The sequence below is a fragment of the Lithobates pipiens genome, unplaced genomic scaffold (genome assembly GCF_037356315.1).
Source record: "Lithobates pipiens isolate NorthernLeopardFrog02 unplaced genomic scaffold, aLitPip1_a1.2 Scaffold_13, whole genome shotgun sequence".
NCBI lineage: Eukaryota > Metazoa > Chordata > Amphibia > Anura > Ranidae > Lithobates > Lithobates pipiens.
In genome coordinates this window covers 540,018,998-540,041,897 of record NW_027507718.1, presented here as the reverse complement: position 1 = coordinate 540,041,897, position 22,900 = coordinate 540,018,998, and the positions used below count along the sequence as shown (strand labels likewise).

At 40.0% G+C, this 22,900-nt stretch overlaps 1 protein-coding gene across 1 annotated transcript; it reads right to left on the bottom strand.

Annotated features, from left to right (window-relative positions):
• Window positions 1-362: 362 nt before the first annotated feature.
• LOC143975763 (beta-1,4-galactosyltransferase galt-1-like) lies at window positions 363-21,597 on the bottom strand. The gene is made up of 2 exons (XM_077478282.1): window positions 21,516-21,597; window positions 363-1,792 (listed from the first exon to the last, which is right to left on the bottom strand). Exon 2 carries the CDS (start codon window positions 1,766-1,768, stop codon window positions 506-508), a length of 1,263 nt encoding a protein of 420 aa, XP_077334408.1. The 5' UTR covers window positions 1,769-1,792; window positions 21,516-21,597; the 3' UTR covers window positions 363-505.
• Window positions 21,598-22,900: the final 1,303 nt, after the last annotated feature.

The following is a 22,900-nucleotide window of genomic DNA, read 5'->3' as shown; positions in this document are numbered from 1 at the left end:
AGAAGATGACCTTAGAAGGTGGTAGAGGGAGAGGAGGAAAGAAGAAAAAAAGAAGACCATGGCTTGGGGAAGAGAGAGAAGGCAGAAGAGATGAGCATGGATTGGGGCAAGAGAAAGTACGTACATAGAAGATGATCTTAGAAGGTGGTAGAGGGAGAGGAGGTAAGAAGAAAAAAAGAAGACCATGGCTTGGGGAAGAGAGAGAAGGCAGAAGAGATGAGCATGGATTTGGGGAAAGTGAGGAGACATATTGAACATTAGGGTTAGGAGAAAAAGAGGGAGTGGTGGGGAGATCTTGTTATATAATGGAGTAGGAAGCAGTGATGGATCAGTATTATATAATGTACGGAGATGCCGGGTGATACATAAAAAAACATATTAATTTATTACACCCAACTAATCAGTGGAGATTTCTTGGAGGTGACCTCTCTACACCAGTTAATCAGTTTGATCAATATTCTGCCTATACAAAAGTTCCATAATTTGTATGTGGGATAAGAGGGAACTATTGGAGAGGGAAGAGTTTCTGAATGACTCTCTTCACATTGGGCACTAAGGATATATTGTATTTCCACAGTATGTCATCCCGGATCTGGTCCTTACTGACAACGTCCTTCCTTCGGACATTTTTACAATGGAAAGTCTTGGCCATCTCGATCGGCACATCATTAGATTGTCCTACGTATTTCGAAACATAATGGATGGAGGTCTGGAACACTTCCCTGGGGTTTAGGATTATTTTACGAGGATTATGCATTTTTGGGTTAATGGGATTTGGGAAGGCGTGGTGGAGAATATTGTCCCCGGGAACGTGAGACCACAGGTCAAATTCAGGACGCTTGTCTGATGCGGAGAAGACCTGAGTTTCAATGCGGAAGACACTTGTGTCCGGGAACTGTTTCTGAAGGCTCTCCATCAGCGATGACCAGTCCCAGTCCTTGACTGGAAGAATAATTTCATCAATGTCATTGAGCAGAACAAACTTACTTTTGTACATGTTCCTGTATAGACAATCATTTAAGGTTGCAATTTGCCCAAAATAACCGATTTCCTCAGTGAGTCCTGGGGTGTATGTCCACTTTTTCGATGTCTGGAGATGACGGTCTATTGGCCATGGCACCACCTCTAGAGTTCCTTCATCAATGTAATGACGTAACACCTTATCTACATCCTGGGAACAGTTGTTGTTATAGATGGTGACCTTTGAGGCCCCCAGAATCTTGTACATCTCAATACTCTGGATCACCTGGAGGACATTGTTGTAGTTTCCATACAAAGTAGAAATACAGACGGTGAAATTGGAGGAGATTGGCTGTGGTGGACGGTTCCTGACTTCAAACAGGAGGTTCTGACTTGTATTTGTGGTGATAGATGAAGAGAAAGACATATAAGTGTAATCACATCCGGAAGGTTCTGTACACAGGAGATTCGCCATTCCATATGGGAACCCAAAGCTGTCTCTATGAAAATCTATTTCTGCCCTGATAAAGACGTTCTGATTGGAGGAACAATGGAAGATACAGTAGAGTTCTTTCACGGACACATGGAGGATGGCGATGACCTGGACTGATTGGCCAGATCTAGGGTCATAATACGGGGAGATGATAAATGTTCGGTTATCCAGAGCTGTAATGGTGTCTGTGGCAATGGGCAGTTCCAGAGATCCCATCTTCCGATGTCTGATTTCTGCATAGTAGGGGTAATAAAAGACAACAACGCCTAGAAATATGATCAGTGTGCAGAACATGAATTTTAAACACGTCCACATTCTGGTCCCATCAGGCGATCACAGCTGTATGAAGACAAGAGAGTACAGAGTCAAATATATTCAGCGGAATTTGAAGTCTAGAACTCTATCTATCACATATACCAGAGGAGCTTACACTCTAATGTATTCCTCACAGTCACACACTGCCAGTAATCACCAATGTGGGGGTTAATAGTACTGCCACCAGAACTAGGGGTTATTTTTGCGCCCACTGACACCAATGTTGGGGGTTATTATTGCGTCCATCATGGTTAAAAGAACCTAAAGGTCCATTTTTTGCTCCTTTAAGAAATGTGATGAAGAATCAGTCTCTGATGAGTTCAATATGGAGTACACCATGGAGAGGGGGGGCTGGGTGGGGCATTATATGGAGTATGGCTAGATAATAAGGTGTGCAATCACATGATGGTAATTCCAAAGAAATCTACAGTATCTGACAAAAGTAAGTACACCCCTCAGGGGCATTTGAGTAAATCTTTTCTTCTCTCTTTTCATGTGACAACACTGAAGAAATGACACTTGTCTACAATGTAAAGTAGTGAGTGTACAGCTTGTATAACAGTGTAAATTTCCTGTCCCCTCAAAATAACTCAACACACAGCCATTAATGTCTAAACCGCTGGCAACAAAAGTCAGTACACCCCTAAGTGAAAATGTGCAGATTGGGCCCAAAGTGTCCATATTTTGTGTGGCCGCCATTATTTTCCAGCACTGCCTTCACCCTCTTGGGCATGGAGGTCACCAGAGCTTGACAGGTTGTTGCTGGAGTCCTCTTCCCCTCCCCCATGAGGACATCACGGAGCTGGTGGATGTTGGAGACCTTCCCCACCTCCACCTTTCATTTGAGGATGTCCCACAGATGCTCAATAGGGTTTAGGTCTGGAGACATGCTTGGCCAGTCCATCACCTTTACCCTCAGCTTCTTTAGCAAGGTAGTGGTGGTGTTGGAGGTGTGTTTGGGGTGGTTATCATGTTGGAATACTGCCCTGCGGCCCAGTCTCTGAAGGGAGGGGATCATGCTCTGCTTCAGTATGTCACAGTACATGTTGGCATTCATGGTCCCCTCAATGATCTGTAGCCCCCCAGTGCCGGCAGCACTCATGCAGCCCCCGACCATGACACCCCCACCACCATGCCTGACTGTAGACAAGACACACTTGTCTTTGTCCTCCTCACCTGGTTGCCCCCACACACGCTTGTCACCATCTGACACCAAATAAGTTTATCTTGGTCTCATCAGAGCACAGGACATGGTTCCAGTAACCCATCTCCTTAGTCTGCTTGTCTTCAGCAAACTGTTTGTGGTCTTTCTTGTGCATCATCTTTAGAAGAGGCTTCCTTCTGGGATGACAGCCATGCAGACCAATTTGATGCAGTGTGCGGCGTATGGTCTGAGCACTGACAGGCTGACCCCCCACCCCTACAACCTCTGCAGCAATTCTGGCAGCACTCATACATCTATTTCCCAAAGACAACCTCTGGATATGACGCTGAGCACGTGACCTCAACCTCTTTGGTGGACCATGGCGAGGCCTGTTCTGAGTGGGACCTGTCCTGTTATACCGCTGTATGGTCTTGGCCACCATGCTGCAGCTCAGTTTCAGGGTCTTGGCAATCTTCTTATAGCCTAGGCCATCTTTATGTAGAGCAACAATTCTTATCTTCAGATCCTCAGAGAGTTCTTTGCCATGAGGTGCCATGTTGTACTTCCAGTGACCAGTATGAGAGAGTGAGAGCGATAACACCAAATTTAACACACCTCCTCCCCATTCACACCTGAGAACTTGTAACACTAACGAGTCACATGACACTGGGGAAGGGGAAAATGGCTAAATGGGTCCAGTTTGGACATTTTTCACTTAGGGGTGTACTGACTTTTGTTGCCAGCGGTTTAGACATTAATGGCTGTGTGTTGAGTTATTTTGAGGGGACAGGAAATTTACACTGTTATACAAGCTGTACATTCACTACTTTACATTGTAGACAAGTGTCATTTCTTCAGTGTTGTCACATGAAAAGAGAGAAGAAAAGATTTACAAAAATGTGACTGATGGGGTGTACTTACTTTTGTGAGATACTGTATATCGTGTAGTTAAAAATAACATGGTAAACAGTAATATCACCATAACAGTTTATTATACATAATCCATAATAATAAATACATTCAAATATGGTAATTAAAAGTTCCAATTCATAATAAGGATAATGATTTTAATAGTGATGATAATTAACGATAAAATGCATGTTATTAGATCTCAGAATCACATGATTGCAGTGGCGGATGCTCGTGGCTATAAAGATCGCACGTGGGTGGCGCACGCTCCTTTCCCACCTACTGATCCCAACATTCAGCTTGTTTCCGTCTCTCCTCCAAGCTTTAAGGTAACACGTCCTCGTTTACGGGCTATTCCCCGGGCTCCTTTGTAATTTCCTTCTGTCTACACTCGACCTTTGTTTGGAATATGTGTGTAAGAGTATTGGGGGACATCAATCCCTCCTCTGCCCTGTGCTCCCGGTGTGTCCAACACCTGTTCATTCTACCTTTCCGTTATACTACAGGATTTATTCTCGATGGCTAGGGCTCCTGATGAGTGGACATCTCCACAAAACACGTAGAGCACTGACACCAGCACCGTGATAGAGATCACTGACACCAGCACCGTGATAGAGAGCACTGACATCAGCATCGTGATAGAGAGCACTGACATCAGCATCGTGATATAGAGCACTGACACCAGCACCGTGATATAGAGCACTGACACCAGCACCATGATAGAGAGCACTGACACCAGCACCGTGATATAGAGCACTGACACCAGCATCGTGATAGAGAGCACTGACACCAGCACCATGATATAGAGCACTGACACCAGCACCGTGATATAGAGCACTGACACCAGCATCGTGATAGAGAGTACTGACACCAGCACCGTGATAGGGAGCACTGACACCAGCACCGTGATATAGAGCACTGACACCAGCACCGTGATATAGAGCACTGACACCAGCACCGTGATATAGAGCACTGACACCAGTACCGTGATATAGAGCACTGACACCAGCATCGTGATAGAGAGCACTGACACCAGCATCGTGATAGAGAGCACTGACACCAGCACCGTGATTGAGAGCACTGACACCAGCACCATGATATAGAGCACTGACACCACACCAGCACCGAGATCGAGAGCACTGACACCACACCAGCACAGAGATAGAGAGCACTGACACCAGCACTGATACCAGCAACTCGCTGCTGGGCCCCAAAAAATATGACACCGCTCAACCTCTTCAAACAAGAGGGTACGGGCATATAGTACGGTGTGCTTTTTTTGGACAAGGAAGTGAGCCAAATGAAGAAAGAAGGTCTCTGTGTTTGATTAAATAAATTGTTTATAGACATATACATGGTCTACTGGTCACATGTGTTGAATTCCTCCGAGATCCATGCCTCATTCATTTTTATAAATGTGAGGTAGTCATCACTGTCGTGAGCTAGGCGAGTACGCTTATCGGTCACGATCCCCCCTGCTGCGCTGAACGTCCTTTCGGACAGGACACTGGGCGAGGGGCAAGCCAACAGTTCCATTGCAAATTGGGCAAGCTCTGGCCAGAGGTCAAGCCTGCCCACCCAGTAGTCCAGGGGTTCATCACTCCTCAGAGTGTCCACATCGGCCGTTAACCCGATGTAGTCGGACACCTGACGGTCTAGGCGTTCCCTGATGCTGGATCCGGATGACACTTGTCAATGGGTCGGCTGAAAGAATTACCTCATATCCGAAGTCACCAACACATCTTCAAACCGGCCTCTTCTTGCAGTAGCTGTTGGATTGGTACCCGCAAATCCTTCTCTGGGAGTGGGAATTGCTCCTCTGCCAGCGCGCGCAAAAGCAGAATGCAGCATTTCTCGAAGCAAGGCATGGAAGTGCTGCATTCTGACAGCCCTCTGTGACGGCGGTAACATTTCCGCCATTTTGTGTTTGTACCGGGGGTCTAAGTACGTTGCCACCCAGTATTGGTCCTTGACCCTTATGCTTTTTAAACGGGGGTCCCTATTAAAACACTGGAGCATGAAGGCCCCCATTTTCACTAAAGTGGAAGCGGTGTGGTGGCCTGGCTCTTGCTCATCATCCAGGATAATGTCGTCCTCTTCATTCTCCTCTCCCCATCCACGCACAACAGGGATCCCAGAAAGGTTTAAAGCATGCTCTTCTTGCTCCTCCTCATCCGTCCCGGCACCATCCTCCTCTGACTCCTCTTCAGACTCCTGTTGTTGACTTGTCTCAGATAGAGTAGCCCCCCCTGGGAATTCATCCAGCATTGCGACTTCCTCATCTTCCCACTCCTGCTCCTCCACAGCTTGATCAATGACACGACGCAATGCATGCTCCATAAAGAAGGCATAAGGTACCATGTCACTGATGGTGCCATGGCTGCGACTGACCAGTTTGGTGATTTCCTCAAATGGGTCGCAGAAGTCTGCATGTGTCGCACATGAGCAGCCACTGGTGCGGTGAAAAAAAACAGCTCCCCAGAACCTGTTCTGCCTCAGAGTTCATACAGGTAGAAGTTAACTGCACGTTTCTGCTGGAGCAGCCTATCAAGCATATAGAAGGTTGAGTTCCATCGCGTCGGGCAATCGCAAATAAGACGTCTGACCGGCAGATTGTGTCGCCGCTGAATATCAGCAAGGCGAGCCATGGCCGTGTAAGATCTTCTGAAATGGGCCGAGATTTTCCTTGCCTGCCGCAAGATGTCCTGGACTCCAGGGTATTTGACAACGAATCGCTTTACAACCAAGTTTAAGACGTGTGCCATGCATGGCACGTGCGTGATTTTGCCCTGTTTCAATACGCTAAGCAGATTGGCACCGTTGTCACACACCACTTTACCAACTGTCAAATTGAGCGGTGTTAGCCACTGATCTGCCTGTGAACGCAAAGCTGAAAGGAGTGCCGGGCCAGTGTGGCTCTTGGCTTCCAGGCACAACAGACGCAGCACTGCATGGCAACGTCTCACCTGGCATGTGGAATAGGATCTGGGGAGCTTGAGTGGTGCAGCGGAAGAGACGCTAGCAGCGGAAAAGGAGGAGTCAGCCGAGGAGGAGAGGGAGGAGGATGGAGTAGGAGGAGGAGGAGGTGAAGAAGAGGCAGGCCTGCTTGCAATCCGTGGCGGTAAAACCAAATCTACACGGGTGCCACGGGTTACATGCTTGACGGCCGTCAGAAGGTTCACCCAGTGGGCAGTAAAAGTGATATACCTTCCCTGCCCATGTTTGCTAGACCACGTGTCTGTGGTTAGATGTATCTTGGCACCGACACTGTGTGCCAGAGATACATTCACTTGCCGCTGAACATGGACATAAAGCTCTGGGATGCCCTTCTCTGAGAAATACTTCCTTCCTGGGACCTTCCATTGTGGTGTTCCAATGGCCACAAATTTGCGAATGGCCTCCGAGTCCACCAGTTTATATGGCAGTAGTTGGTGGGCTATCAGTTCTGACAAGCCAGCCGTCAACCGTTGGGCAAGAGGGTTATCCGGCGTCATCATTTTTTTACGCTCGAACATTAGGCCCACGGAAGCCTGCCTTTTTGCAGAAAAACGTGAGCTTGGCGTGATGGAAGGTGGAGTGGAGGACAATTGTGACCAGAAGGAGAAGTAGAAGACGAGGCTGGACGGTGAGAGCCTGCAGTGTGGCTTTGTGTGTTCCGTTGCTCCCACTGGGCTTGGTGATGGCTGCTCATGTGCCTTCTTAAGGCGGTCGTCCCTAGGTGAGTGTTGGGCTTACCGCGACTAATGCGTTGACTGCAAAGATTGCAGATGGCAACACTGATCTGTCTAGAACAATTCTTACCCCTGCCACCCTCCAAATCCCCCCAAAGCACAAATCCCTCCCCCTCCCAAAATCCCCCCACCTAGCACAAATCCTCCTTCCCAAATTTCTCCTCCTAGCACAAATCATTCCCTTCTAGCACAAATTATCCCTATTAGCACGAATCCCCCTTTCTAGTACAAATCCTCCCTCCCAAATTTCCCCTCCTAGGACAAATACCCCCCAATCAACCCTATTAGTACAACCCCCCCTAAAAAATTCCCCTTCTAGCACAAATCCTCCAAATCCCCCCTTCTAGCACAAATCCTTTTCCCCATCCCCTCCCCCAACACAAATCCCTCTAAATCACCACTCCTAGCACACTTCCCCAAATTTACCCATCTAGAACAATTCTTACCCCTGCCGCCCTCCAAATCCCCCCCTCCAAGCACATCCTCCCACCTAGTACAAATCCTCCCTCCCAAATTTCTCTTCCTAGCACAAATCATTCCTTCCTAGCACAATTACCCCCCCCCCCATCATCCCTATTAGCACAAATCTCCCCCCCTAAATAAACCCCCCCTCCCCCTTCTGGCAAAAATCCCTCTAAGACCCCATTCACACCTCAGCATTTTGTAGCGTGACGCTGAAGGCTCCATGATATTGGAGGAGAAAAAAAAAACAAATTATTCTCTATGGAGACGCCCAAAAAAAAAAGATCTGGAGCTCGAATTGGGCAGATTTTTTTTTGTTCAGGTTTGAGTGTTTATTTGTATTATTAATATTAATAATAATATTAATAATAATAACAATAAATATATTAAATATATTATTATTATTATTATTATTATTGTCGTAAATAATAATAATAATAATAATAATAATAATAATAATAATAATAATAATTATTATTTTTATTATTATAATACTACATTTAATATATTTATTATTATTCTTATTATTAATAATAATAATAATAATAATAATAATAATAATAATAATAATAATAATAATATATTTCATATATTTATTCTTATTAATAATAATAATAATAATAATATATTTAATATATTTTTATAAGGGTGGGGTTAATTATTTTTTATTTACATATTATTACATATGATTTATTATTATTTATATTTATTTTATTTATTATTTATTTTTTGGGCAGATTTTTTTGTTCAGGTTTGGGCGTTTATTTGTATGATTAATATTAATAATAATAATAATAACAATAAATATATTAAATATATTATTATTATTATTATTAATAATAAAAATAATAATAATACATTTAATATATTTATTGTTATTATTGTTATTAATAATAGTAATAATAATATATTTAATATATTTATTGTTATTATTATTATTAATAATAATAATAATAATAATAATAATAATAATAATAATAATACATTTAATATATTTTTTATAAGGGTGGGGTTAATTATTTTTTATTTACATATTATTACATATGATTAATTTATTTTATTTATTATTTATTTATGATGATTTTTAGTTATTTGTGTATTTATTTGACATTTATTTATTCATATATAGTGGGGCAAAAAAGTATTTAGTCGGCCACCAATTGTGCAAGTTCTCCCACTTAGAAAGATGAGAGAGGCCTGTAATTGTCATCATAGGTGTCACCTCAACTATGAGAGACAAAATGTGGAAACAAATCCAGACAATCACATCATCTGATTCTTGAAATAATTTATTTGCAAATTCTGGTGGAAAATAAGTATTTGGTCTCCTACACACAAGCGAGATTTCCGTCTCTCACAGCCCGTTATCTTCTATAGAGGCTCCTCTCTCCTCCACTCATTACCTGTATAAGAGGCTCCTCTCTCCTCCACTCATTACCTGTATAAGAGGCTCCTCTCTCCTCCACTCATTACCTGTATAAGAGGCTCCTCTCTCCTCCACTCATTACCTGTATTAATGGACCCTGTTTGAACTTGTTATTGGTATAAAAGACACCCGTCCACAACCTCAAACACTCCAAACTCCACTATGGTGAAGACCAAAGAGCTGCCGAAGGACACCAGAAACGACATTGTAGAGCTGCACCAGGCTGGGAAGACTGAATCTGCATCAGGCAAGCAGCTTGGTGTGAAGAAATCAACCGTGGGAGCAATAATTAGAAAATGGAAGACATACAAGACCACCGATAATCTCCCTCGATCTGGGGCTCCACGCAAGATCTCACCCTGGGGGGTCAAAATGATCACAAGAACGTGGAGCAAAAATCCCAGAACCACACGGCGAGGGGGGGCTAGTGAATGACCTGCAGAGAGCTGGGACCAACGTAACAAAGGCCACCATCAGTAACACGCTACGCCGTCAGGGACTCAGATCCTGCAGTGTCAGACGTGTCCCCCTGCTTAAGCCAGCACATGTCCGGGGCCCGTCTGAGGTTTTCTAGAGAGCATTTGGATGATCCAGAAGAGGATTGGGAGAATGTCATATGGTCAGATGGAACCAAAGTAGAACTGTTTGGTAGAAACACAACCAAAGAACACCATACCTACTGTGAAGCATGAAGGTGGCAACATCATGCTTTGGGGCTGTTTCTCTGCAAAGGGAACAGGATGACTGATCCGAGTACATGAAACAATGAATGGGGCCATGTATCGTGAGATTTCGAAGTGAAAACCTCCTCCCATCAGCAAGGGCATTGAAGATGAGGGCTGGGTCTTTCAGCATGACGATGATCCCAAACACACCACCCGGGCAACCAAGGAGTGGCTTCGTAAGAAGCATTTCAAGGTCCTGGAGTGGCCCAGCCAGTCTCCAGATCTCAACCCCCATAGAAAACCTTCGGAGGGAGGTGGAAGTCCGTGTTGCCCAGCGACAGCCCCAAAACTTCACCGCTCTAGAGGAGATCTGCATGGAGGACATGGAGGCCACCAGACCGGCAACAGTGTGTGACAACCTTGTGAAGACCTACAGAAAACGTCTGACCTCTGTCACTGGCAACAAAGGAGATATAATAAAGTATTGAGATGAACTTTTCATATTCACCAAATACTTATTTTCCACCATAATTTGCCAATAAATTCTTTCAAAAAATCAGATGATGTGATTGTCTGGATTTGTTTCCACATTTTGTCTCTCATAGTTGAGGTGATACCTATGATGACAATTACCGGCCTCTCTCATCTCAGAAATTGCACAATTGGTGGCCGACTAAATACTTTTTTGCCCCACTGCATATGAATAAATAAATGTCAAATAAATACACAAATAACTAAAAACCATCATAAATAAATAGTAAATCAAATAAACGAATCATATGTAATAATATGTAAATAAAAAATAATTAACCCCACCCATATAAAAATATATTAAATATAATATTATTATTATTATTATTATTATTATTATTTTTTTTATTAATAATAATAATGATAATAATAATAATAATAATAATAATAATAATAATAATAATAATAACAATGATGATAATAATAATAATGATAATGATATTAATATTAATGATAATAATGATAATAATGATAATACTAATAATAATAATAATGATAACAATAATAATAATGATAATAATATTAATGATAATAATAATAATAATAATAATAATAACAATGATAATAATGATAATAATAATGATAATAATAATAATAATGATAACAATGATAATAATAATAATAATAATAATAATAATAATAATAATAATAATAAATTGTATAAAGAAAAAAAGTGGGCAAGTGGGACTTTAAATGAAGCATGTCAATTGAAAATAAAAATGATGAATACATGTGAGTAGATAAAATGATTTAGATTTAATTTATAGTCAATATCCCCTAGGAGTAGTCCATGATCTGAATGCATACAATAGTAATACAGTAATATAAATACAGATATAAAATGAAAATATTTTCATAGTAATGATAATCAGAGAATCTGGAGTACAGACAGATCAATGGACATACATGGACGCAGTTCATATCAGAAATACATAAATTACCAATCAAAATCATAAAATCACATGAATGAGTACAAACTCTACAGGACAAAGTTGATATTATCAAGGATTAAAATAAGCTTAATTGGGCATCCTTAGTCTGAGAACCCAACGCGTTTCGTGGCTTCTTGCCAGTCATCAGGGGTGGGATGCAATGTTTTTTACTAAAAAAGGCAAATGAATATGACAAATATTAATATATGTGGAACCTCCGTTAAATAGAGAGAAATTATCAAATTGATCCACTTGATTGAAAAAAATGACAATATAGCCCAAAAATTGGGCAGAACTTCCAGCAATGGGATCTGTTATAATCTGAGATATAACCGTCTCGCAGGGTTCTGACCATCCCCCAACAATGTCAGAGGACGGGCCAGGGGGAACACAAGACAGCTGACCTTGGGCTATATTGTAAGTAATTTTTTCAATCAAGTGGATCAATTTGATACATTCTCTTTATTTTATTTTTATTATCAAATTTTATTAATTTTAAAAGAAGTCAATTCCACATAGTATTGCATTTCAAACTTCTTATTTACATATATCATATCAACCCCCCCCCCTAGAAAAAAAAAAAGAGAAAAAAAAAACAAAAAAAAATATGTAGTCCCCTCCTCCCTTCCCGTCGCCCCTCCCCACATCTCATCCCATCCTCTCCGCCTCCCCCACAAAACTGCATTATTCAATCTCTATTGAGAAAAGCTTCAATTTTCTCAATTTTTCCCTAAATTCCTCCTTTCTATTTTTAACTATGTATATCCATCTCTCTGCCTCCATTATCCTATCCACTTCTTTCTTCCCCTCTATTAAATTTGGTCGTGTGGTTTGTCTCCATAGTCTGGGTATTAGTAGTTTTGCCGCGTTTAATAAATATGGTCTTATAATATCCTTGTATGTTCTAACTGATGTGATTGTCCCATGGAATAAGAGGTTTAGAGGCATTAGTTCTATTACTCCCGGGGATAGCCTTTCTACCCAAGGGGCAATTTCCTGCCAGAAGCCCTTAATCAAGGGACACAGCCACCAGGGCTGGACTTACTATTAGGCTTGACTGGGCTCAAGCCCATGGGCCCCACCCAATAGGGGGCCCCGCCCCCGAGATACATAGCCTATACAGAGGACCTGAGAGCCGCCCAGAGACACCAAGAGGATCCGAGAGCTGCCAAGAGGACCCGAGAGCCACCCAGAGCCACCAAGAGGATCCGAGAGCCGCCGAGAGGACCCAAGAGCTGCCGAGAGGACCCGAGAGCCACCTAGAGCCACCAATAGGATCCAAGAGCCGCCGAGAGGACCCGAGAGCCGCCCAGAGCCACCAAGAGGATCCGAGAGCCGCCCAGAGCCACCAAGAGGATCCGAGAGCCGCCAAGAGGACCCAAGAGCCGTCCAGAGCTGCTGAGAGGACCCGAGAGCCACCCAGAGCCACCAATAGGATTCAAGAGCCGCCGAGAGGACCCGAGAGCCGCCCAGAGCCACCAAGAGGATCCAAGAGTCGCCAAGAGGACCCAAGAGCCGTCCAGAGCTGCCGAGAGGACCCGAGAGCCGCCAAGAGGACCCGAGAGCCGCCCAGAGCCACCAAGAGGATCCGAGAGCCTCCGAGAGGACCAGAGAGCCGCCAAGAGCCGCCCAGAGCCACCAAGAGGACCCGAGAGCCGCAGAGAGGACCCGAGAGCCACCCAGAGGATCCGAGAGCCGCCGAGAGGACCAGAGAGCCGCCCAGAGCCACCAAGAGGATCCGAGAGCCGCCCAGAGCCACCAAGAGGATCCGAGAGCCGCTAAGAGGACCCAAGAGCCGTCCAGAGCTGCTGAGAGGACCCGAGAGCCACCCAGAGCCACCAATAGGATTCAAGAGCCGCCGAGAGGACCCGAGAGCCGCCCAGAGCCACCAAGAGGATCCAAGAGTCGCCAAGAGGACCCAAGAGCCGTCCAGAGCTGCCGAGAGGACCCGAGAGCCGCCAAGAGGACCCGAGAGCCGCCCAGAGCCACCAAGAGGATCCGAGAGCCTCCGAGAGGACCAGAGAGCCGCCAAGAGCCGCCCAGAGCCACCAAGAGGACCCGAGAGCCGCCGAGAGGACCCGAGAGCCACCCAGAGGATCTGAGAGCCGCCGAGAGGACCAGAGAGCCGCCAAGAGCCGCCCAGAGCCACCAAGAGGACCCGAGAGCCGCCGAGAGGACCCGAGAGCCACCCAGAGGATCCGAGAGCCGCCGAGAGGACCCAAGAGCCGCCAAGAGGACCCAAGAGCCGCCCAGAGCCACCAAGAGGATCCGAGAGCCGCCGAGAGGACCCAAGAGCTGCCCAGAGCCACCAAGAGGATCCGAGAGCTGCCAAGAGGACCCGAGAGCCGCCCAGAGCCACCAAGAGGATCCGAGAGCCACCCAGAGCCACCAAGAGGATCCGAGAGCTGCCAAGAGGACCCGAGAGCCATCCAGAGCCACCAAGAGGATCCGAGAGTTGCCAAGAGGACCCGAGAGCCGCCCAGAGCCACCAAGAGGATCCGAGGGCCGCCGAGAGGACCCAAGAGCCGCCAAGAGCCATTTTTAAACTTCAAGACTGCAATGACAAGGCTGCAAATGACACTGAACAAAGCTGCAGATGGACGCTGATAAGGCTGAATTTATGGGCATTTAAAAGTTTTTTCCTTAAACTTCCCTCCTAAAAGTTATTTTCCTTAAAGCGGTTGTATAGTCATTTTTGTAACTTTTACCTACAGGTTAGTCTATAATAAGGCTTACCTATAGGTAAAAAGAATATCTCCTAAGACTTCAGTGGCGCATGCGCACTGGGGATTCTCAGCTGAAAGTCCAGCAGACGCCAGACCCTGCCGGGAAGAAAACTCCCACACGCATGCGCAGGAGTGACGGCATCATGGCTCCAGTCACACACAACGCCGGAGCCGCGATACCTGGAAGACACGTCGAGGGAACATGTCAGCTCCCTCGCCTTGTTCTAAGGTAAGTATTTCATAATGAGCTAGTATGCGGTGCATACTAGCTCATTATGCCTTTTCCTTTACGGGTGTAAAAAAAAAAAGTCAGCAGGTTTACTCCAGCTTTAAAATTCCCTCCTAAAGTTTGGGTGCGTGTTATACGCCGATAAATACAGTAATGTATAGAAAGTTGGGCCCGAAAGTGACTCAAGCCCAGGGGCCCCCACCACCCTAAGTCCTGCCCTAACAGCCACCATATGTGGAGAGGGGTACCCCTCTGCCCACAGCCTCTCCAACACTTGGCGTCTGATGTTGGATAAATCTGTGCCAGCTTCGTTGGAGTCCGGTACCACCTGGTCAGAAATTTATATGACATTTCATGGGGGATAGATGGAGATACGCCCTGGTGCAAATTTTCCCCAGGACGTATCTCCATCTATCCCCCATGTCCCCATTGATCTCTCTCTTTCCCCCCTCCTCTCTCTATTTAACGGAGGTTCCACATATATTAATATTTGTCATATTCATTTGCCTTTTTAGTAAAAAACATTGCATCCCAGCCCTGGTGATTGGCAAGAAGCCACGAAACGCGTTGGGTTCTCAGACTAAGGATGCTCAATTAAGCTTATTTTAATCCTTGATAATATCAACTTTGTCCTGTAGAGTTTGTACTCATTCATGTGACTTTATGATTTTGATTGGTAATTTATGTATTTCTGATATGAACTGCGTCCATGTATGTCCATTGATCTGTCTGTACTCCAGATTCTCTGATTATCATTACTATGAAAATATTTTCATTTTATATCTGTATTTATATTACTGTATTACTATTGTATGCATTCAGATCATGGACTACCCCTAGGGGATATTGACTATAAATGACATCTAAAACATTTTATCTGCTCACATGTATTCATCATTTTTATTTTCAATTGACATGCTTCATTTAAAGTCCCCCTTGCCCACTTTTTTCTTTATACAATTTACCCGCGATGGAAGCATGCCATTGCTAATTGGTACTGCGGCACATCACTTCTCTCAAATAATAATAATATATTTAATATATTTATTATTATTATTATTGCAAATAAACACCCAAACCTGAACAAAAAATATTATCATTAATAATAATAATAATAATAATAATATAGTATTATTATTATTATTATTAATAATAATAATAATAATAATAATAATAATAATAATAATAATAATAATTAATTATTTCATTACTTTGTGTTAGGGTTAGGCTGGGTTCCCATTATGTGTGAATTGGATGCAGGTTTTCCATTCTGGGGCATCTGCAGAGCGGATTGCAAAAGGGTCCCTTCTGGTTCAGGTATGACTATTGAGGCAAAAATTCAGACCTGAAGCGGTGAATAGACACGCACTGAACCCCAGGCACGATATATGTGAACATGGCCTTAGGGTGTTTAATTATTTATTAATATTGAATTCTTTTTTTTTTTTTTTTGGAAGGGTTAAGGTTAGGAATTAATTATTTTCTTTATTATTACATTGTTTTCATTTATTGTATTTATTTATGATTATTTTTATTTATTTGTATATTTATTTTACATTTATTTATTCATTTATTATTATTAATATTAGTATTAGTAGAACTATTATTAGCACCCTAACCCTAACAATAATAATAAAAAAAAAATAACCCTATCCCCAACCCCTAATCCTTAGGCTCTGTTGACATCTGAGCGATCTGAATCGAAAATTGCAGCAAATCGCGAAATGCTTGTGCGATGCCATTACTTTTTGCTTTTTTTTAAAATTATTATTCCTTTTTATTATTATTATTATTATTATTATTATTATTACTCTTTTTTTTTTTAGGTTAAGGGCTTAGAGTGAAGGTTAAGTTACTTCTTATTAATTTATTATTATTCTTTTTTTATTATTATTATTATTATTCCTTTATTTTTATTTATTTTTTTAGGGTAAGGGCTTAGAGTGAAGGTTAAGTTACTTCTTATTCATATATTATTATTCATTTTATTATTATTATTATTATTATTTTGTTAGGGTAAGGGGTTTGAGTGAAGGTTAGGTTACTTCTTATTCATTTATTATTATTCATATTAATATTATTATTATTATTATTATTAGTCATTTATTATTATTATTATTATTCATTTTTTATTATTATTATTTTTTCTTAGGGTATGGGCTTAGAGTGAAGGTTAAGTTATTTCTTATTCATTTATTATTATTCATTTTATTATTATTATTATTATTATTCATTTATTATTTTTTTGTTAGGGTAAGGGCTTAGAGCGAAGGCTAGGTTAAGTTACTTCTTATTCATTTATTATTATTTATTTTATTATTATTGTTATTATTATTATTATTATTATTATTATTATTATTATTATCATTATTATTTTTTTGTTAGGGTAAGGGCTTAGAGCGAAGGTTAAGTTACTTCTTATTCATTTATTATTATTCATTTTATTATTATTATTATTATTATTCATTTATTATTTTTATTATTTTTTTTGTTAGGGTAAAGGCTTAGAGCGCAGGAAAGTTAAGTTACTTTTTATTCATTTATTTTCATTCATTTTATTATTATTATTATAATTTTTTTTTTTGTTAGGGTAAAGGCTTAGAGCGAAGGAAGGTTAAGTTACTTCTTATTCATTTATTATTATTAATTTTATTATTATTATTCTTTTTTTTTTTTTTTTTTTAGGGTAAGGGCTTCGAGCGAAGGAAGGTTAAGTTACTTCTTATTTATTATTATTATTATTATTATTATTATTATTATTATTATTATTATTAATAATAATAATAATAATAATTTATTATTATTTTATTTTTTTGTTAGGGTAAGGGGTTAGCTTGAAGGTTTGGTTACTTCTTAATGGCACCCCAATTGTCGCGCAATTTTTCCGAGCAATAAATCGTGCTGCAATCGCAACTGCTTGTCGCTCAAAGAAGGAGGAGCTTCTTTTGAGCAACAGAGTCACACGCTTTGCGATTTGCCGCGATTGGGGTGCCATTAAGAAATAACCTAACCCCTTACTGTAACAAAAAAAATAGACAAATAAATAATAATAAATTATTATTAATAATAATAATAATAATAATAATAATAATAATAAAGATGCTGAAAAAGCTAAAAAAAACTAGCAACAAATCACACAACAGATGATAGTTTTCTCTATTGCATTAAAAAGAAAATCGCTCCATAAAAACGCACAAAAAAAAATGCTCAGGTGTGAACGCCGCCTAAATCTTCACTCCTAGCACATCCTCCAAAATTTCCCCCAACAATTCTTACCCCTGCCGCCCTCCACATTCCTCCCCCCCCACATCTTCTCAAAGTAGCCCCCCCACCTCACATGATACCACAGTGCCCCTCCTGCCCATCCCTTGCCCCTCCTGCCCATCCCTTGCCCCTCCCCCGCTCCCACCTGTTATACCCTCTGAGCGTTCCAATGCCCTGGTGACCCGTTACCTCCTGGACCTCTCGTCCTTCCTGCACCTCAGGAAGTTCCATCAAAAAGTTCACCCCAAACTATTGGTCCATATCTGGGTGGGTTGGGATGGAGATGTGGTGGCCTCTGTAGAAGACCTCATGCTTCAGAAGTGAAGTCCCATCCTTCCCTTCCCCCCCCCCCCCTCAGTACCTGTCCTAGTCCGCCGTCTCCCCCCCATGTATTCCCAGGTCTGTCTCCGGCTTCTTCTGCCGCCTTCCAAGGGTTTTTGTTTGCATTACCATACCTCCCAAATTACCGGACTGACCAGGAGAGACACCTCATTCCATAAAGTGTGTAGGCTACGGGCACGGCCCGCCCCCCGCCCCCAGGTACAGGGATGCCGATCAATTCATCTGCCAAAGATTGGGGGAAATCTACAGCTGATCATAGAGATGATCTGCAACGTCCCCGATCGTCTCTATGGTCTAGGAAACTGCCCTACGTATGCGCGAGGGACAGGGATGCTTTACGTTTTTTTCTTTTTATTATTATTTATTTCACTTTATATTATTATTTATTTATATGTATTTATCTTGAAAAAAATATTATTTATTTTATATTATTTATTTCTACACTGTACCTTATTTTATTTTATATTATTATTTATTTTATTTTTATTTTTAAATTTTATTTTTACACTGTGCCTTATTTTATATTATTATTTTATTTATATATATGTATTTATCTTTAAAAAAATATTTTAATTTATTTTTATTTCTACACTGTACCTTATTTTATTTTATATTATTATTTATTCATTTTTATTTTTAAATGTTATTTTTACACTGTGCCTTATTTTATTTTATATTATTATTTTATTTATTTATTTATATTTTTAAATGTTATTTTTTACACTATTACACTTATTATTATTTTTTTGATCGCTTTTATTTCTATCACAAGAAGTGTATACGTCCCTTGTGATAGAAATAAAGCCATGACGGGTCCTCTTCTCTCCTCTGCCATTAAAAGCATCCGATCAAACCGAGATAGTTGTTTATAGATGCGTTGACCCTGGGTGCGAACACGGGGGGGGGGGGGGGGGTTGGGGGGGTGCTTTACATTTTTTCTTTTATTATTATTTATTTTAATTTATATTTTTGTTTATTGATTTATCTTAAAGTAGTATTCTTTATTTTATATTATTATTTATTTTTATTTTTAAATGTTATTACTACACTGTGCCTTATTTAATATTATTATTCATTTAATTTTATTTATTATTCTTTTATTTTTAAATGTTTTTACACTGCCCCTTAAATATAAATATATATATATATATATATATATATATATATATATATATATATATATATATATATATATATATATATATATATATATATATATATATATATATATATATATATATATATGCTTTTTTTTTATCACTTTTATTCCTATTATAAGAAATGTGTCTCTTATGTGTCTCCGGCTTCTTCTGCTGCCTTCCAAGGGCTTTTGTTTGCATTACCATACCTCCTAAATTACCGGACCGACCAGGAGAGACACCTCATTCCATAAAGTGTGTAGGCAACGGACACGCCCCGCCCCCGCCCCCAGGTACAGGGATGCTGATCAATTCATCTGCCAAAGATTGGGGGAAATCTACAGCTGATCATAGAGATGATCTGCAACGTCCCCGATCGTCTCTATGGTCTAGGAAACTGCCCTACGTATGCGTGAGGGACAGGGATAATTCACATTTTCTTTCTTTTTATTATTGTTTATTTCACTTTATATTATTATTTATTTATATATATTTATCTTGAAAAAAATATTATTTATTTTATATTATTTATTTCTACACTATACCATATTTTATTTTATATTATTATTTATTTTTATTTTAAAATTTTATTTTTACACTGTGCCTTATTTTATATTATTATTTTATTTATTTACATGTATTTATCTTTAAGAAAAAATTATAATTTATTTTATATTTATTTTTATTTCTACACTGTACCTTATTTTATTTTATATTATTATTTATTCATTTTTATTTTTAAATGTTATTTTTACACTGTGCCTTATTTTATTTTATTTTATATTATTATTTTATTTATTTATATTTTTAAATGTTATTTTTTACACTATTACACTTATTATTTACTAGTGCTTTACATTTTTTCTTTTATTATTATTTATTTTACTTTATATTTTTATTTATTGATTTATCTTAAAGTAGTATTCTTTATTTTATATTATTATTTATTTTTATTTTTAAATGTTATTACTACACTGTGCCTTATTTAATGTTATTATTTATTTAATTTTATATATTATTCTTTTATTTTTAAATGTTTTTACACTGCCCCTTAAATATATATATATATATATATATATATATATATATATATATATATATATATATATATATATATATATATACACATATAAATATACATATATATATATACACTTTTTTTTTTTTGATCACTTTTATTTCTATCATAAGAAATGTGTCTCTTATTTTATTTTATTTTAGTTTCTATTATTATTTAACTATTTTTTATTTATTTATCTTAAAATTGTATTTTTACACGGTCCCTTTAATTTTATTAATTTTTTATTTATTTTTTTGTAGCGCTGTTATTTCTATCACAAGAAAAGTATACATCCCTTGTGACAGAAATAAAGCCACAGCAGATCCTCTTTATGGAGAGATCTGGGGGGTCTGTGAGACCCGCAAATCTCTCCTCTGCCGTTAAAAGCGAGATCGGTGTTGACAGAGTTTGGGGGGGGGGGGGGGCGGAGGAAACTGACTGGCCTGCACAGAGTCCTGGCCTCAACCCGACAGAACACCTTTGGGATGAATTAGAGATGGAGACGGAGATGGCAAGCCAGGCCTTCTCATCCAACATCAGTGCCTGACCTCACAAACGCGCTTCTGATAAAATAGTCAAACACTTTTTTATATATAAATATTTATTTTTATTTTAGTTAATTTATATATATATATATATATATATATATATATATATATATATATATATATATATATATATATATATATATATATATATATATATACCACTGTATAGGAAAAGAGACTAAAAAGTGTCTTTGAACATTTGAGGTATTTACATCTCAAAAATGTATTTTTGTTTTAGTTTGTTTAAAAAATATATATATATATATATATATATATATATATATATATATATATATATTTTTTTTTTTATCTTTATTTATATTTATATATATATATTTATATATATATATATATATATATATATATATATATATATATATATATATATATATTTTTTTTTTTTTTTTTTTTTTTTTTAACTAACTAAAATAAAAACAAATATTCATATATTTATTTATCATATCAATTATATATCTATATACTTAAACTTATACTTAAATAAAAAATAATTATTATGATTTTTTTTTGTTTATTATTGGGGATATATATATATCTATATATCTATATATATATAGATATATATATATATATATATATATATATATATATATATATATCACCTGCGAGGATAATCCTTACCTGTGTCCTGGATGAGAACAGCCAGCAGGAGGGTGAAGCACAGAGTCAGCGCCCCCATGACCGACCCTGGACAAGAGGGGAATGATTGGCACTGAGTGGTGAGTCCATATCTTATATATGGGAGGGGGAGGGGGAGGGGGTGAGCGGTAAATTAAGCAGAAAATTGCACAATGCAGTAAATAAATCTAAAACATTTTTTGCCTATTATTAATCGGATCTATTTCTGTTCTGTGACTCTGGAGGAATGTGACTGAACAAATAAAGGCAGCACACCTACCCCTCGGGGGACACCTTACCAGGCGGCCTGCCACATGTCTGACCAACCACAGCCACCCAGGAGTTCCCACCATTAACCCTTTTCATCAAAGTCTGCAACAATGGTGGGAACCCTTCATAGAAATCATAAATTCCGCCAGGGTGTGTAAACTTATGAGCACAACTGTATAAGAATGCTGACTCACCCCTAACATTACTGTGGGGGGGGGGGGGGGGTGGGGGGCTCTTCCCTCATAATGGGCACAGCGGGTGTACAGACCCGGGAACTCAGCACAGGGATGGTGGGAACCCCTCATAATGGGCACAGCGGGTGTACAGACACGGGAACTCAGCACAGGGGTGGTGGGAACCCCTCATAATGGGCACAGCGGGTGTACAGACCCAGGAACTCAGCACAGGGATGGTGGGAATAGTGATGGACGAACTTCTGACGGGACGTTTCGCGAACCGCGAACGTGGCCAAAAGTTTGCGAACCGCAAAGTTTGCGGCGGGCCCCATTGACTTCAATGGGAGGCGAACCTTAAAAACCTCCAGGTCATATTTGCAGCCACAAAATAATTACTAGCTGTGCAAACATAGTCCCACCACATGGCCAATGACATAACACAAGTATGAGGTGAATTTGGGATCGATAACTACAAGCATTCTTTTTTTATATGGGAAATTGTTCTGACAATTCAGGACTGTGGAGCACATGAAGGCAATGGAGGAGACGGAAGGTCAGGGACCAGGGTAGGCAAAGAAGAGGGTGCAGGAGATGATCACCAGCAGCGTGACATACAGCAATGACACCAGCACCATGATATAGAGCACTGACACCAGCACTGAGATAGAGAGCACTAACACCAGCACCGTGATAGAGAGCACTGACACCAGCACCGTGATAGAGAGCACTGACACCAGCACCGTGATAGAGAGCACTGACACCAGCACCGTGATAGAGTGCACTGACACTAGCACCGTGATATAGAGCACTGACACAGCACTGTGATATAGAGCACTGACACCAGCACCGGCACCGAGATAGAGAGCACTGACACCAGCACCAAGATAGAGAGCACTGAAAACAGCACCGAGATAGAGAGCACTGACACCAGCACCGTGATAG

Excerpts from the sequence above, each read along its gene's own strand:
- LOC143975763 (XM_077478282.1), bottom strand. The coding sequence starts at position 1,768 with ATGTGGACGTGTTTAAAATTCATGTTCTGCACACTGATCATATTTCTA.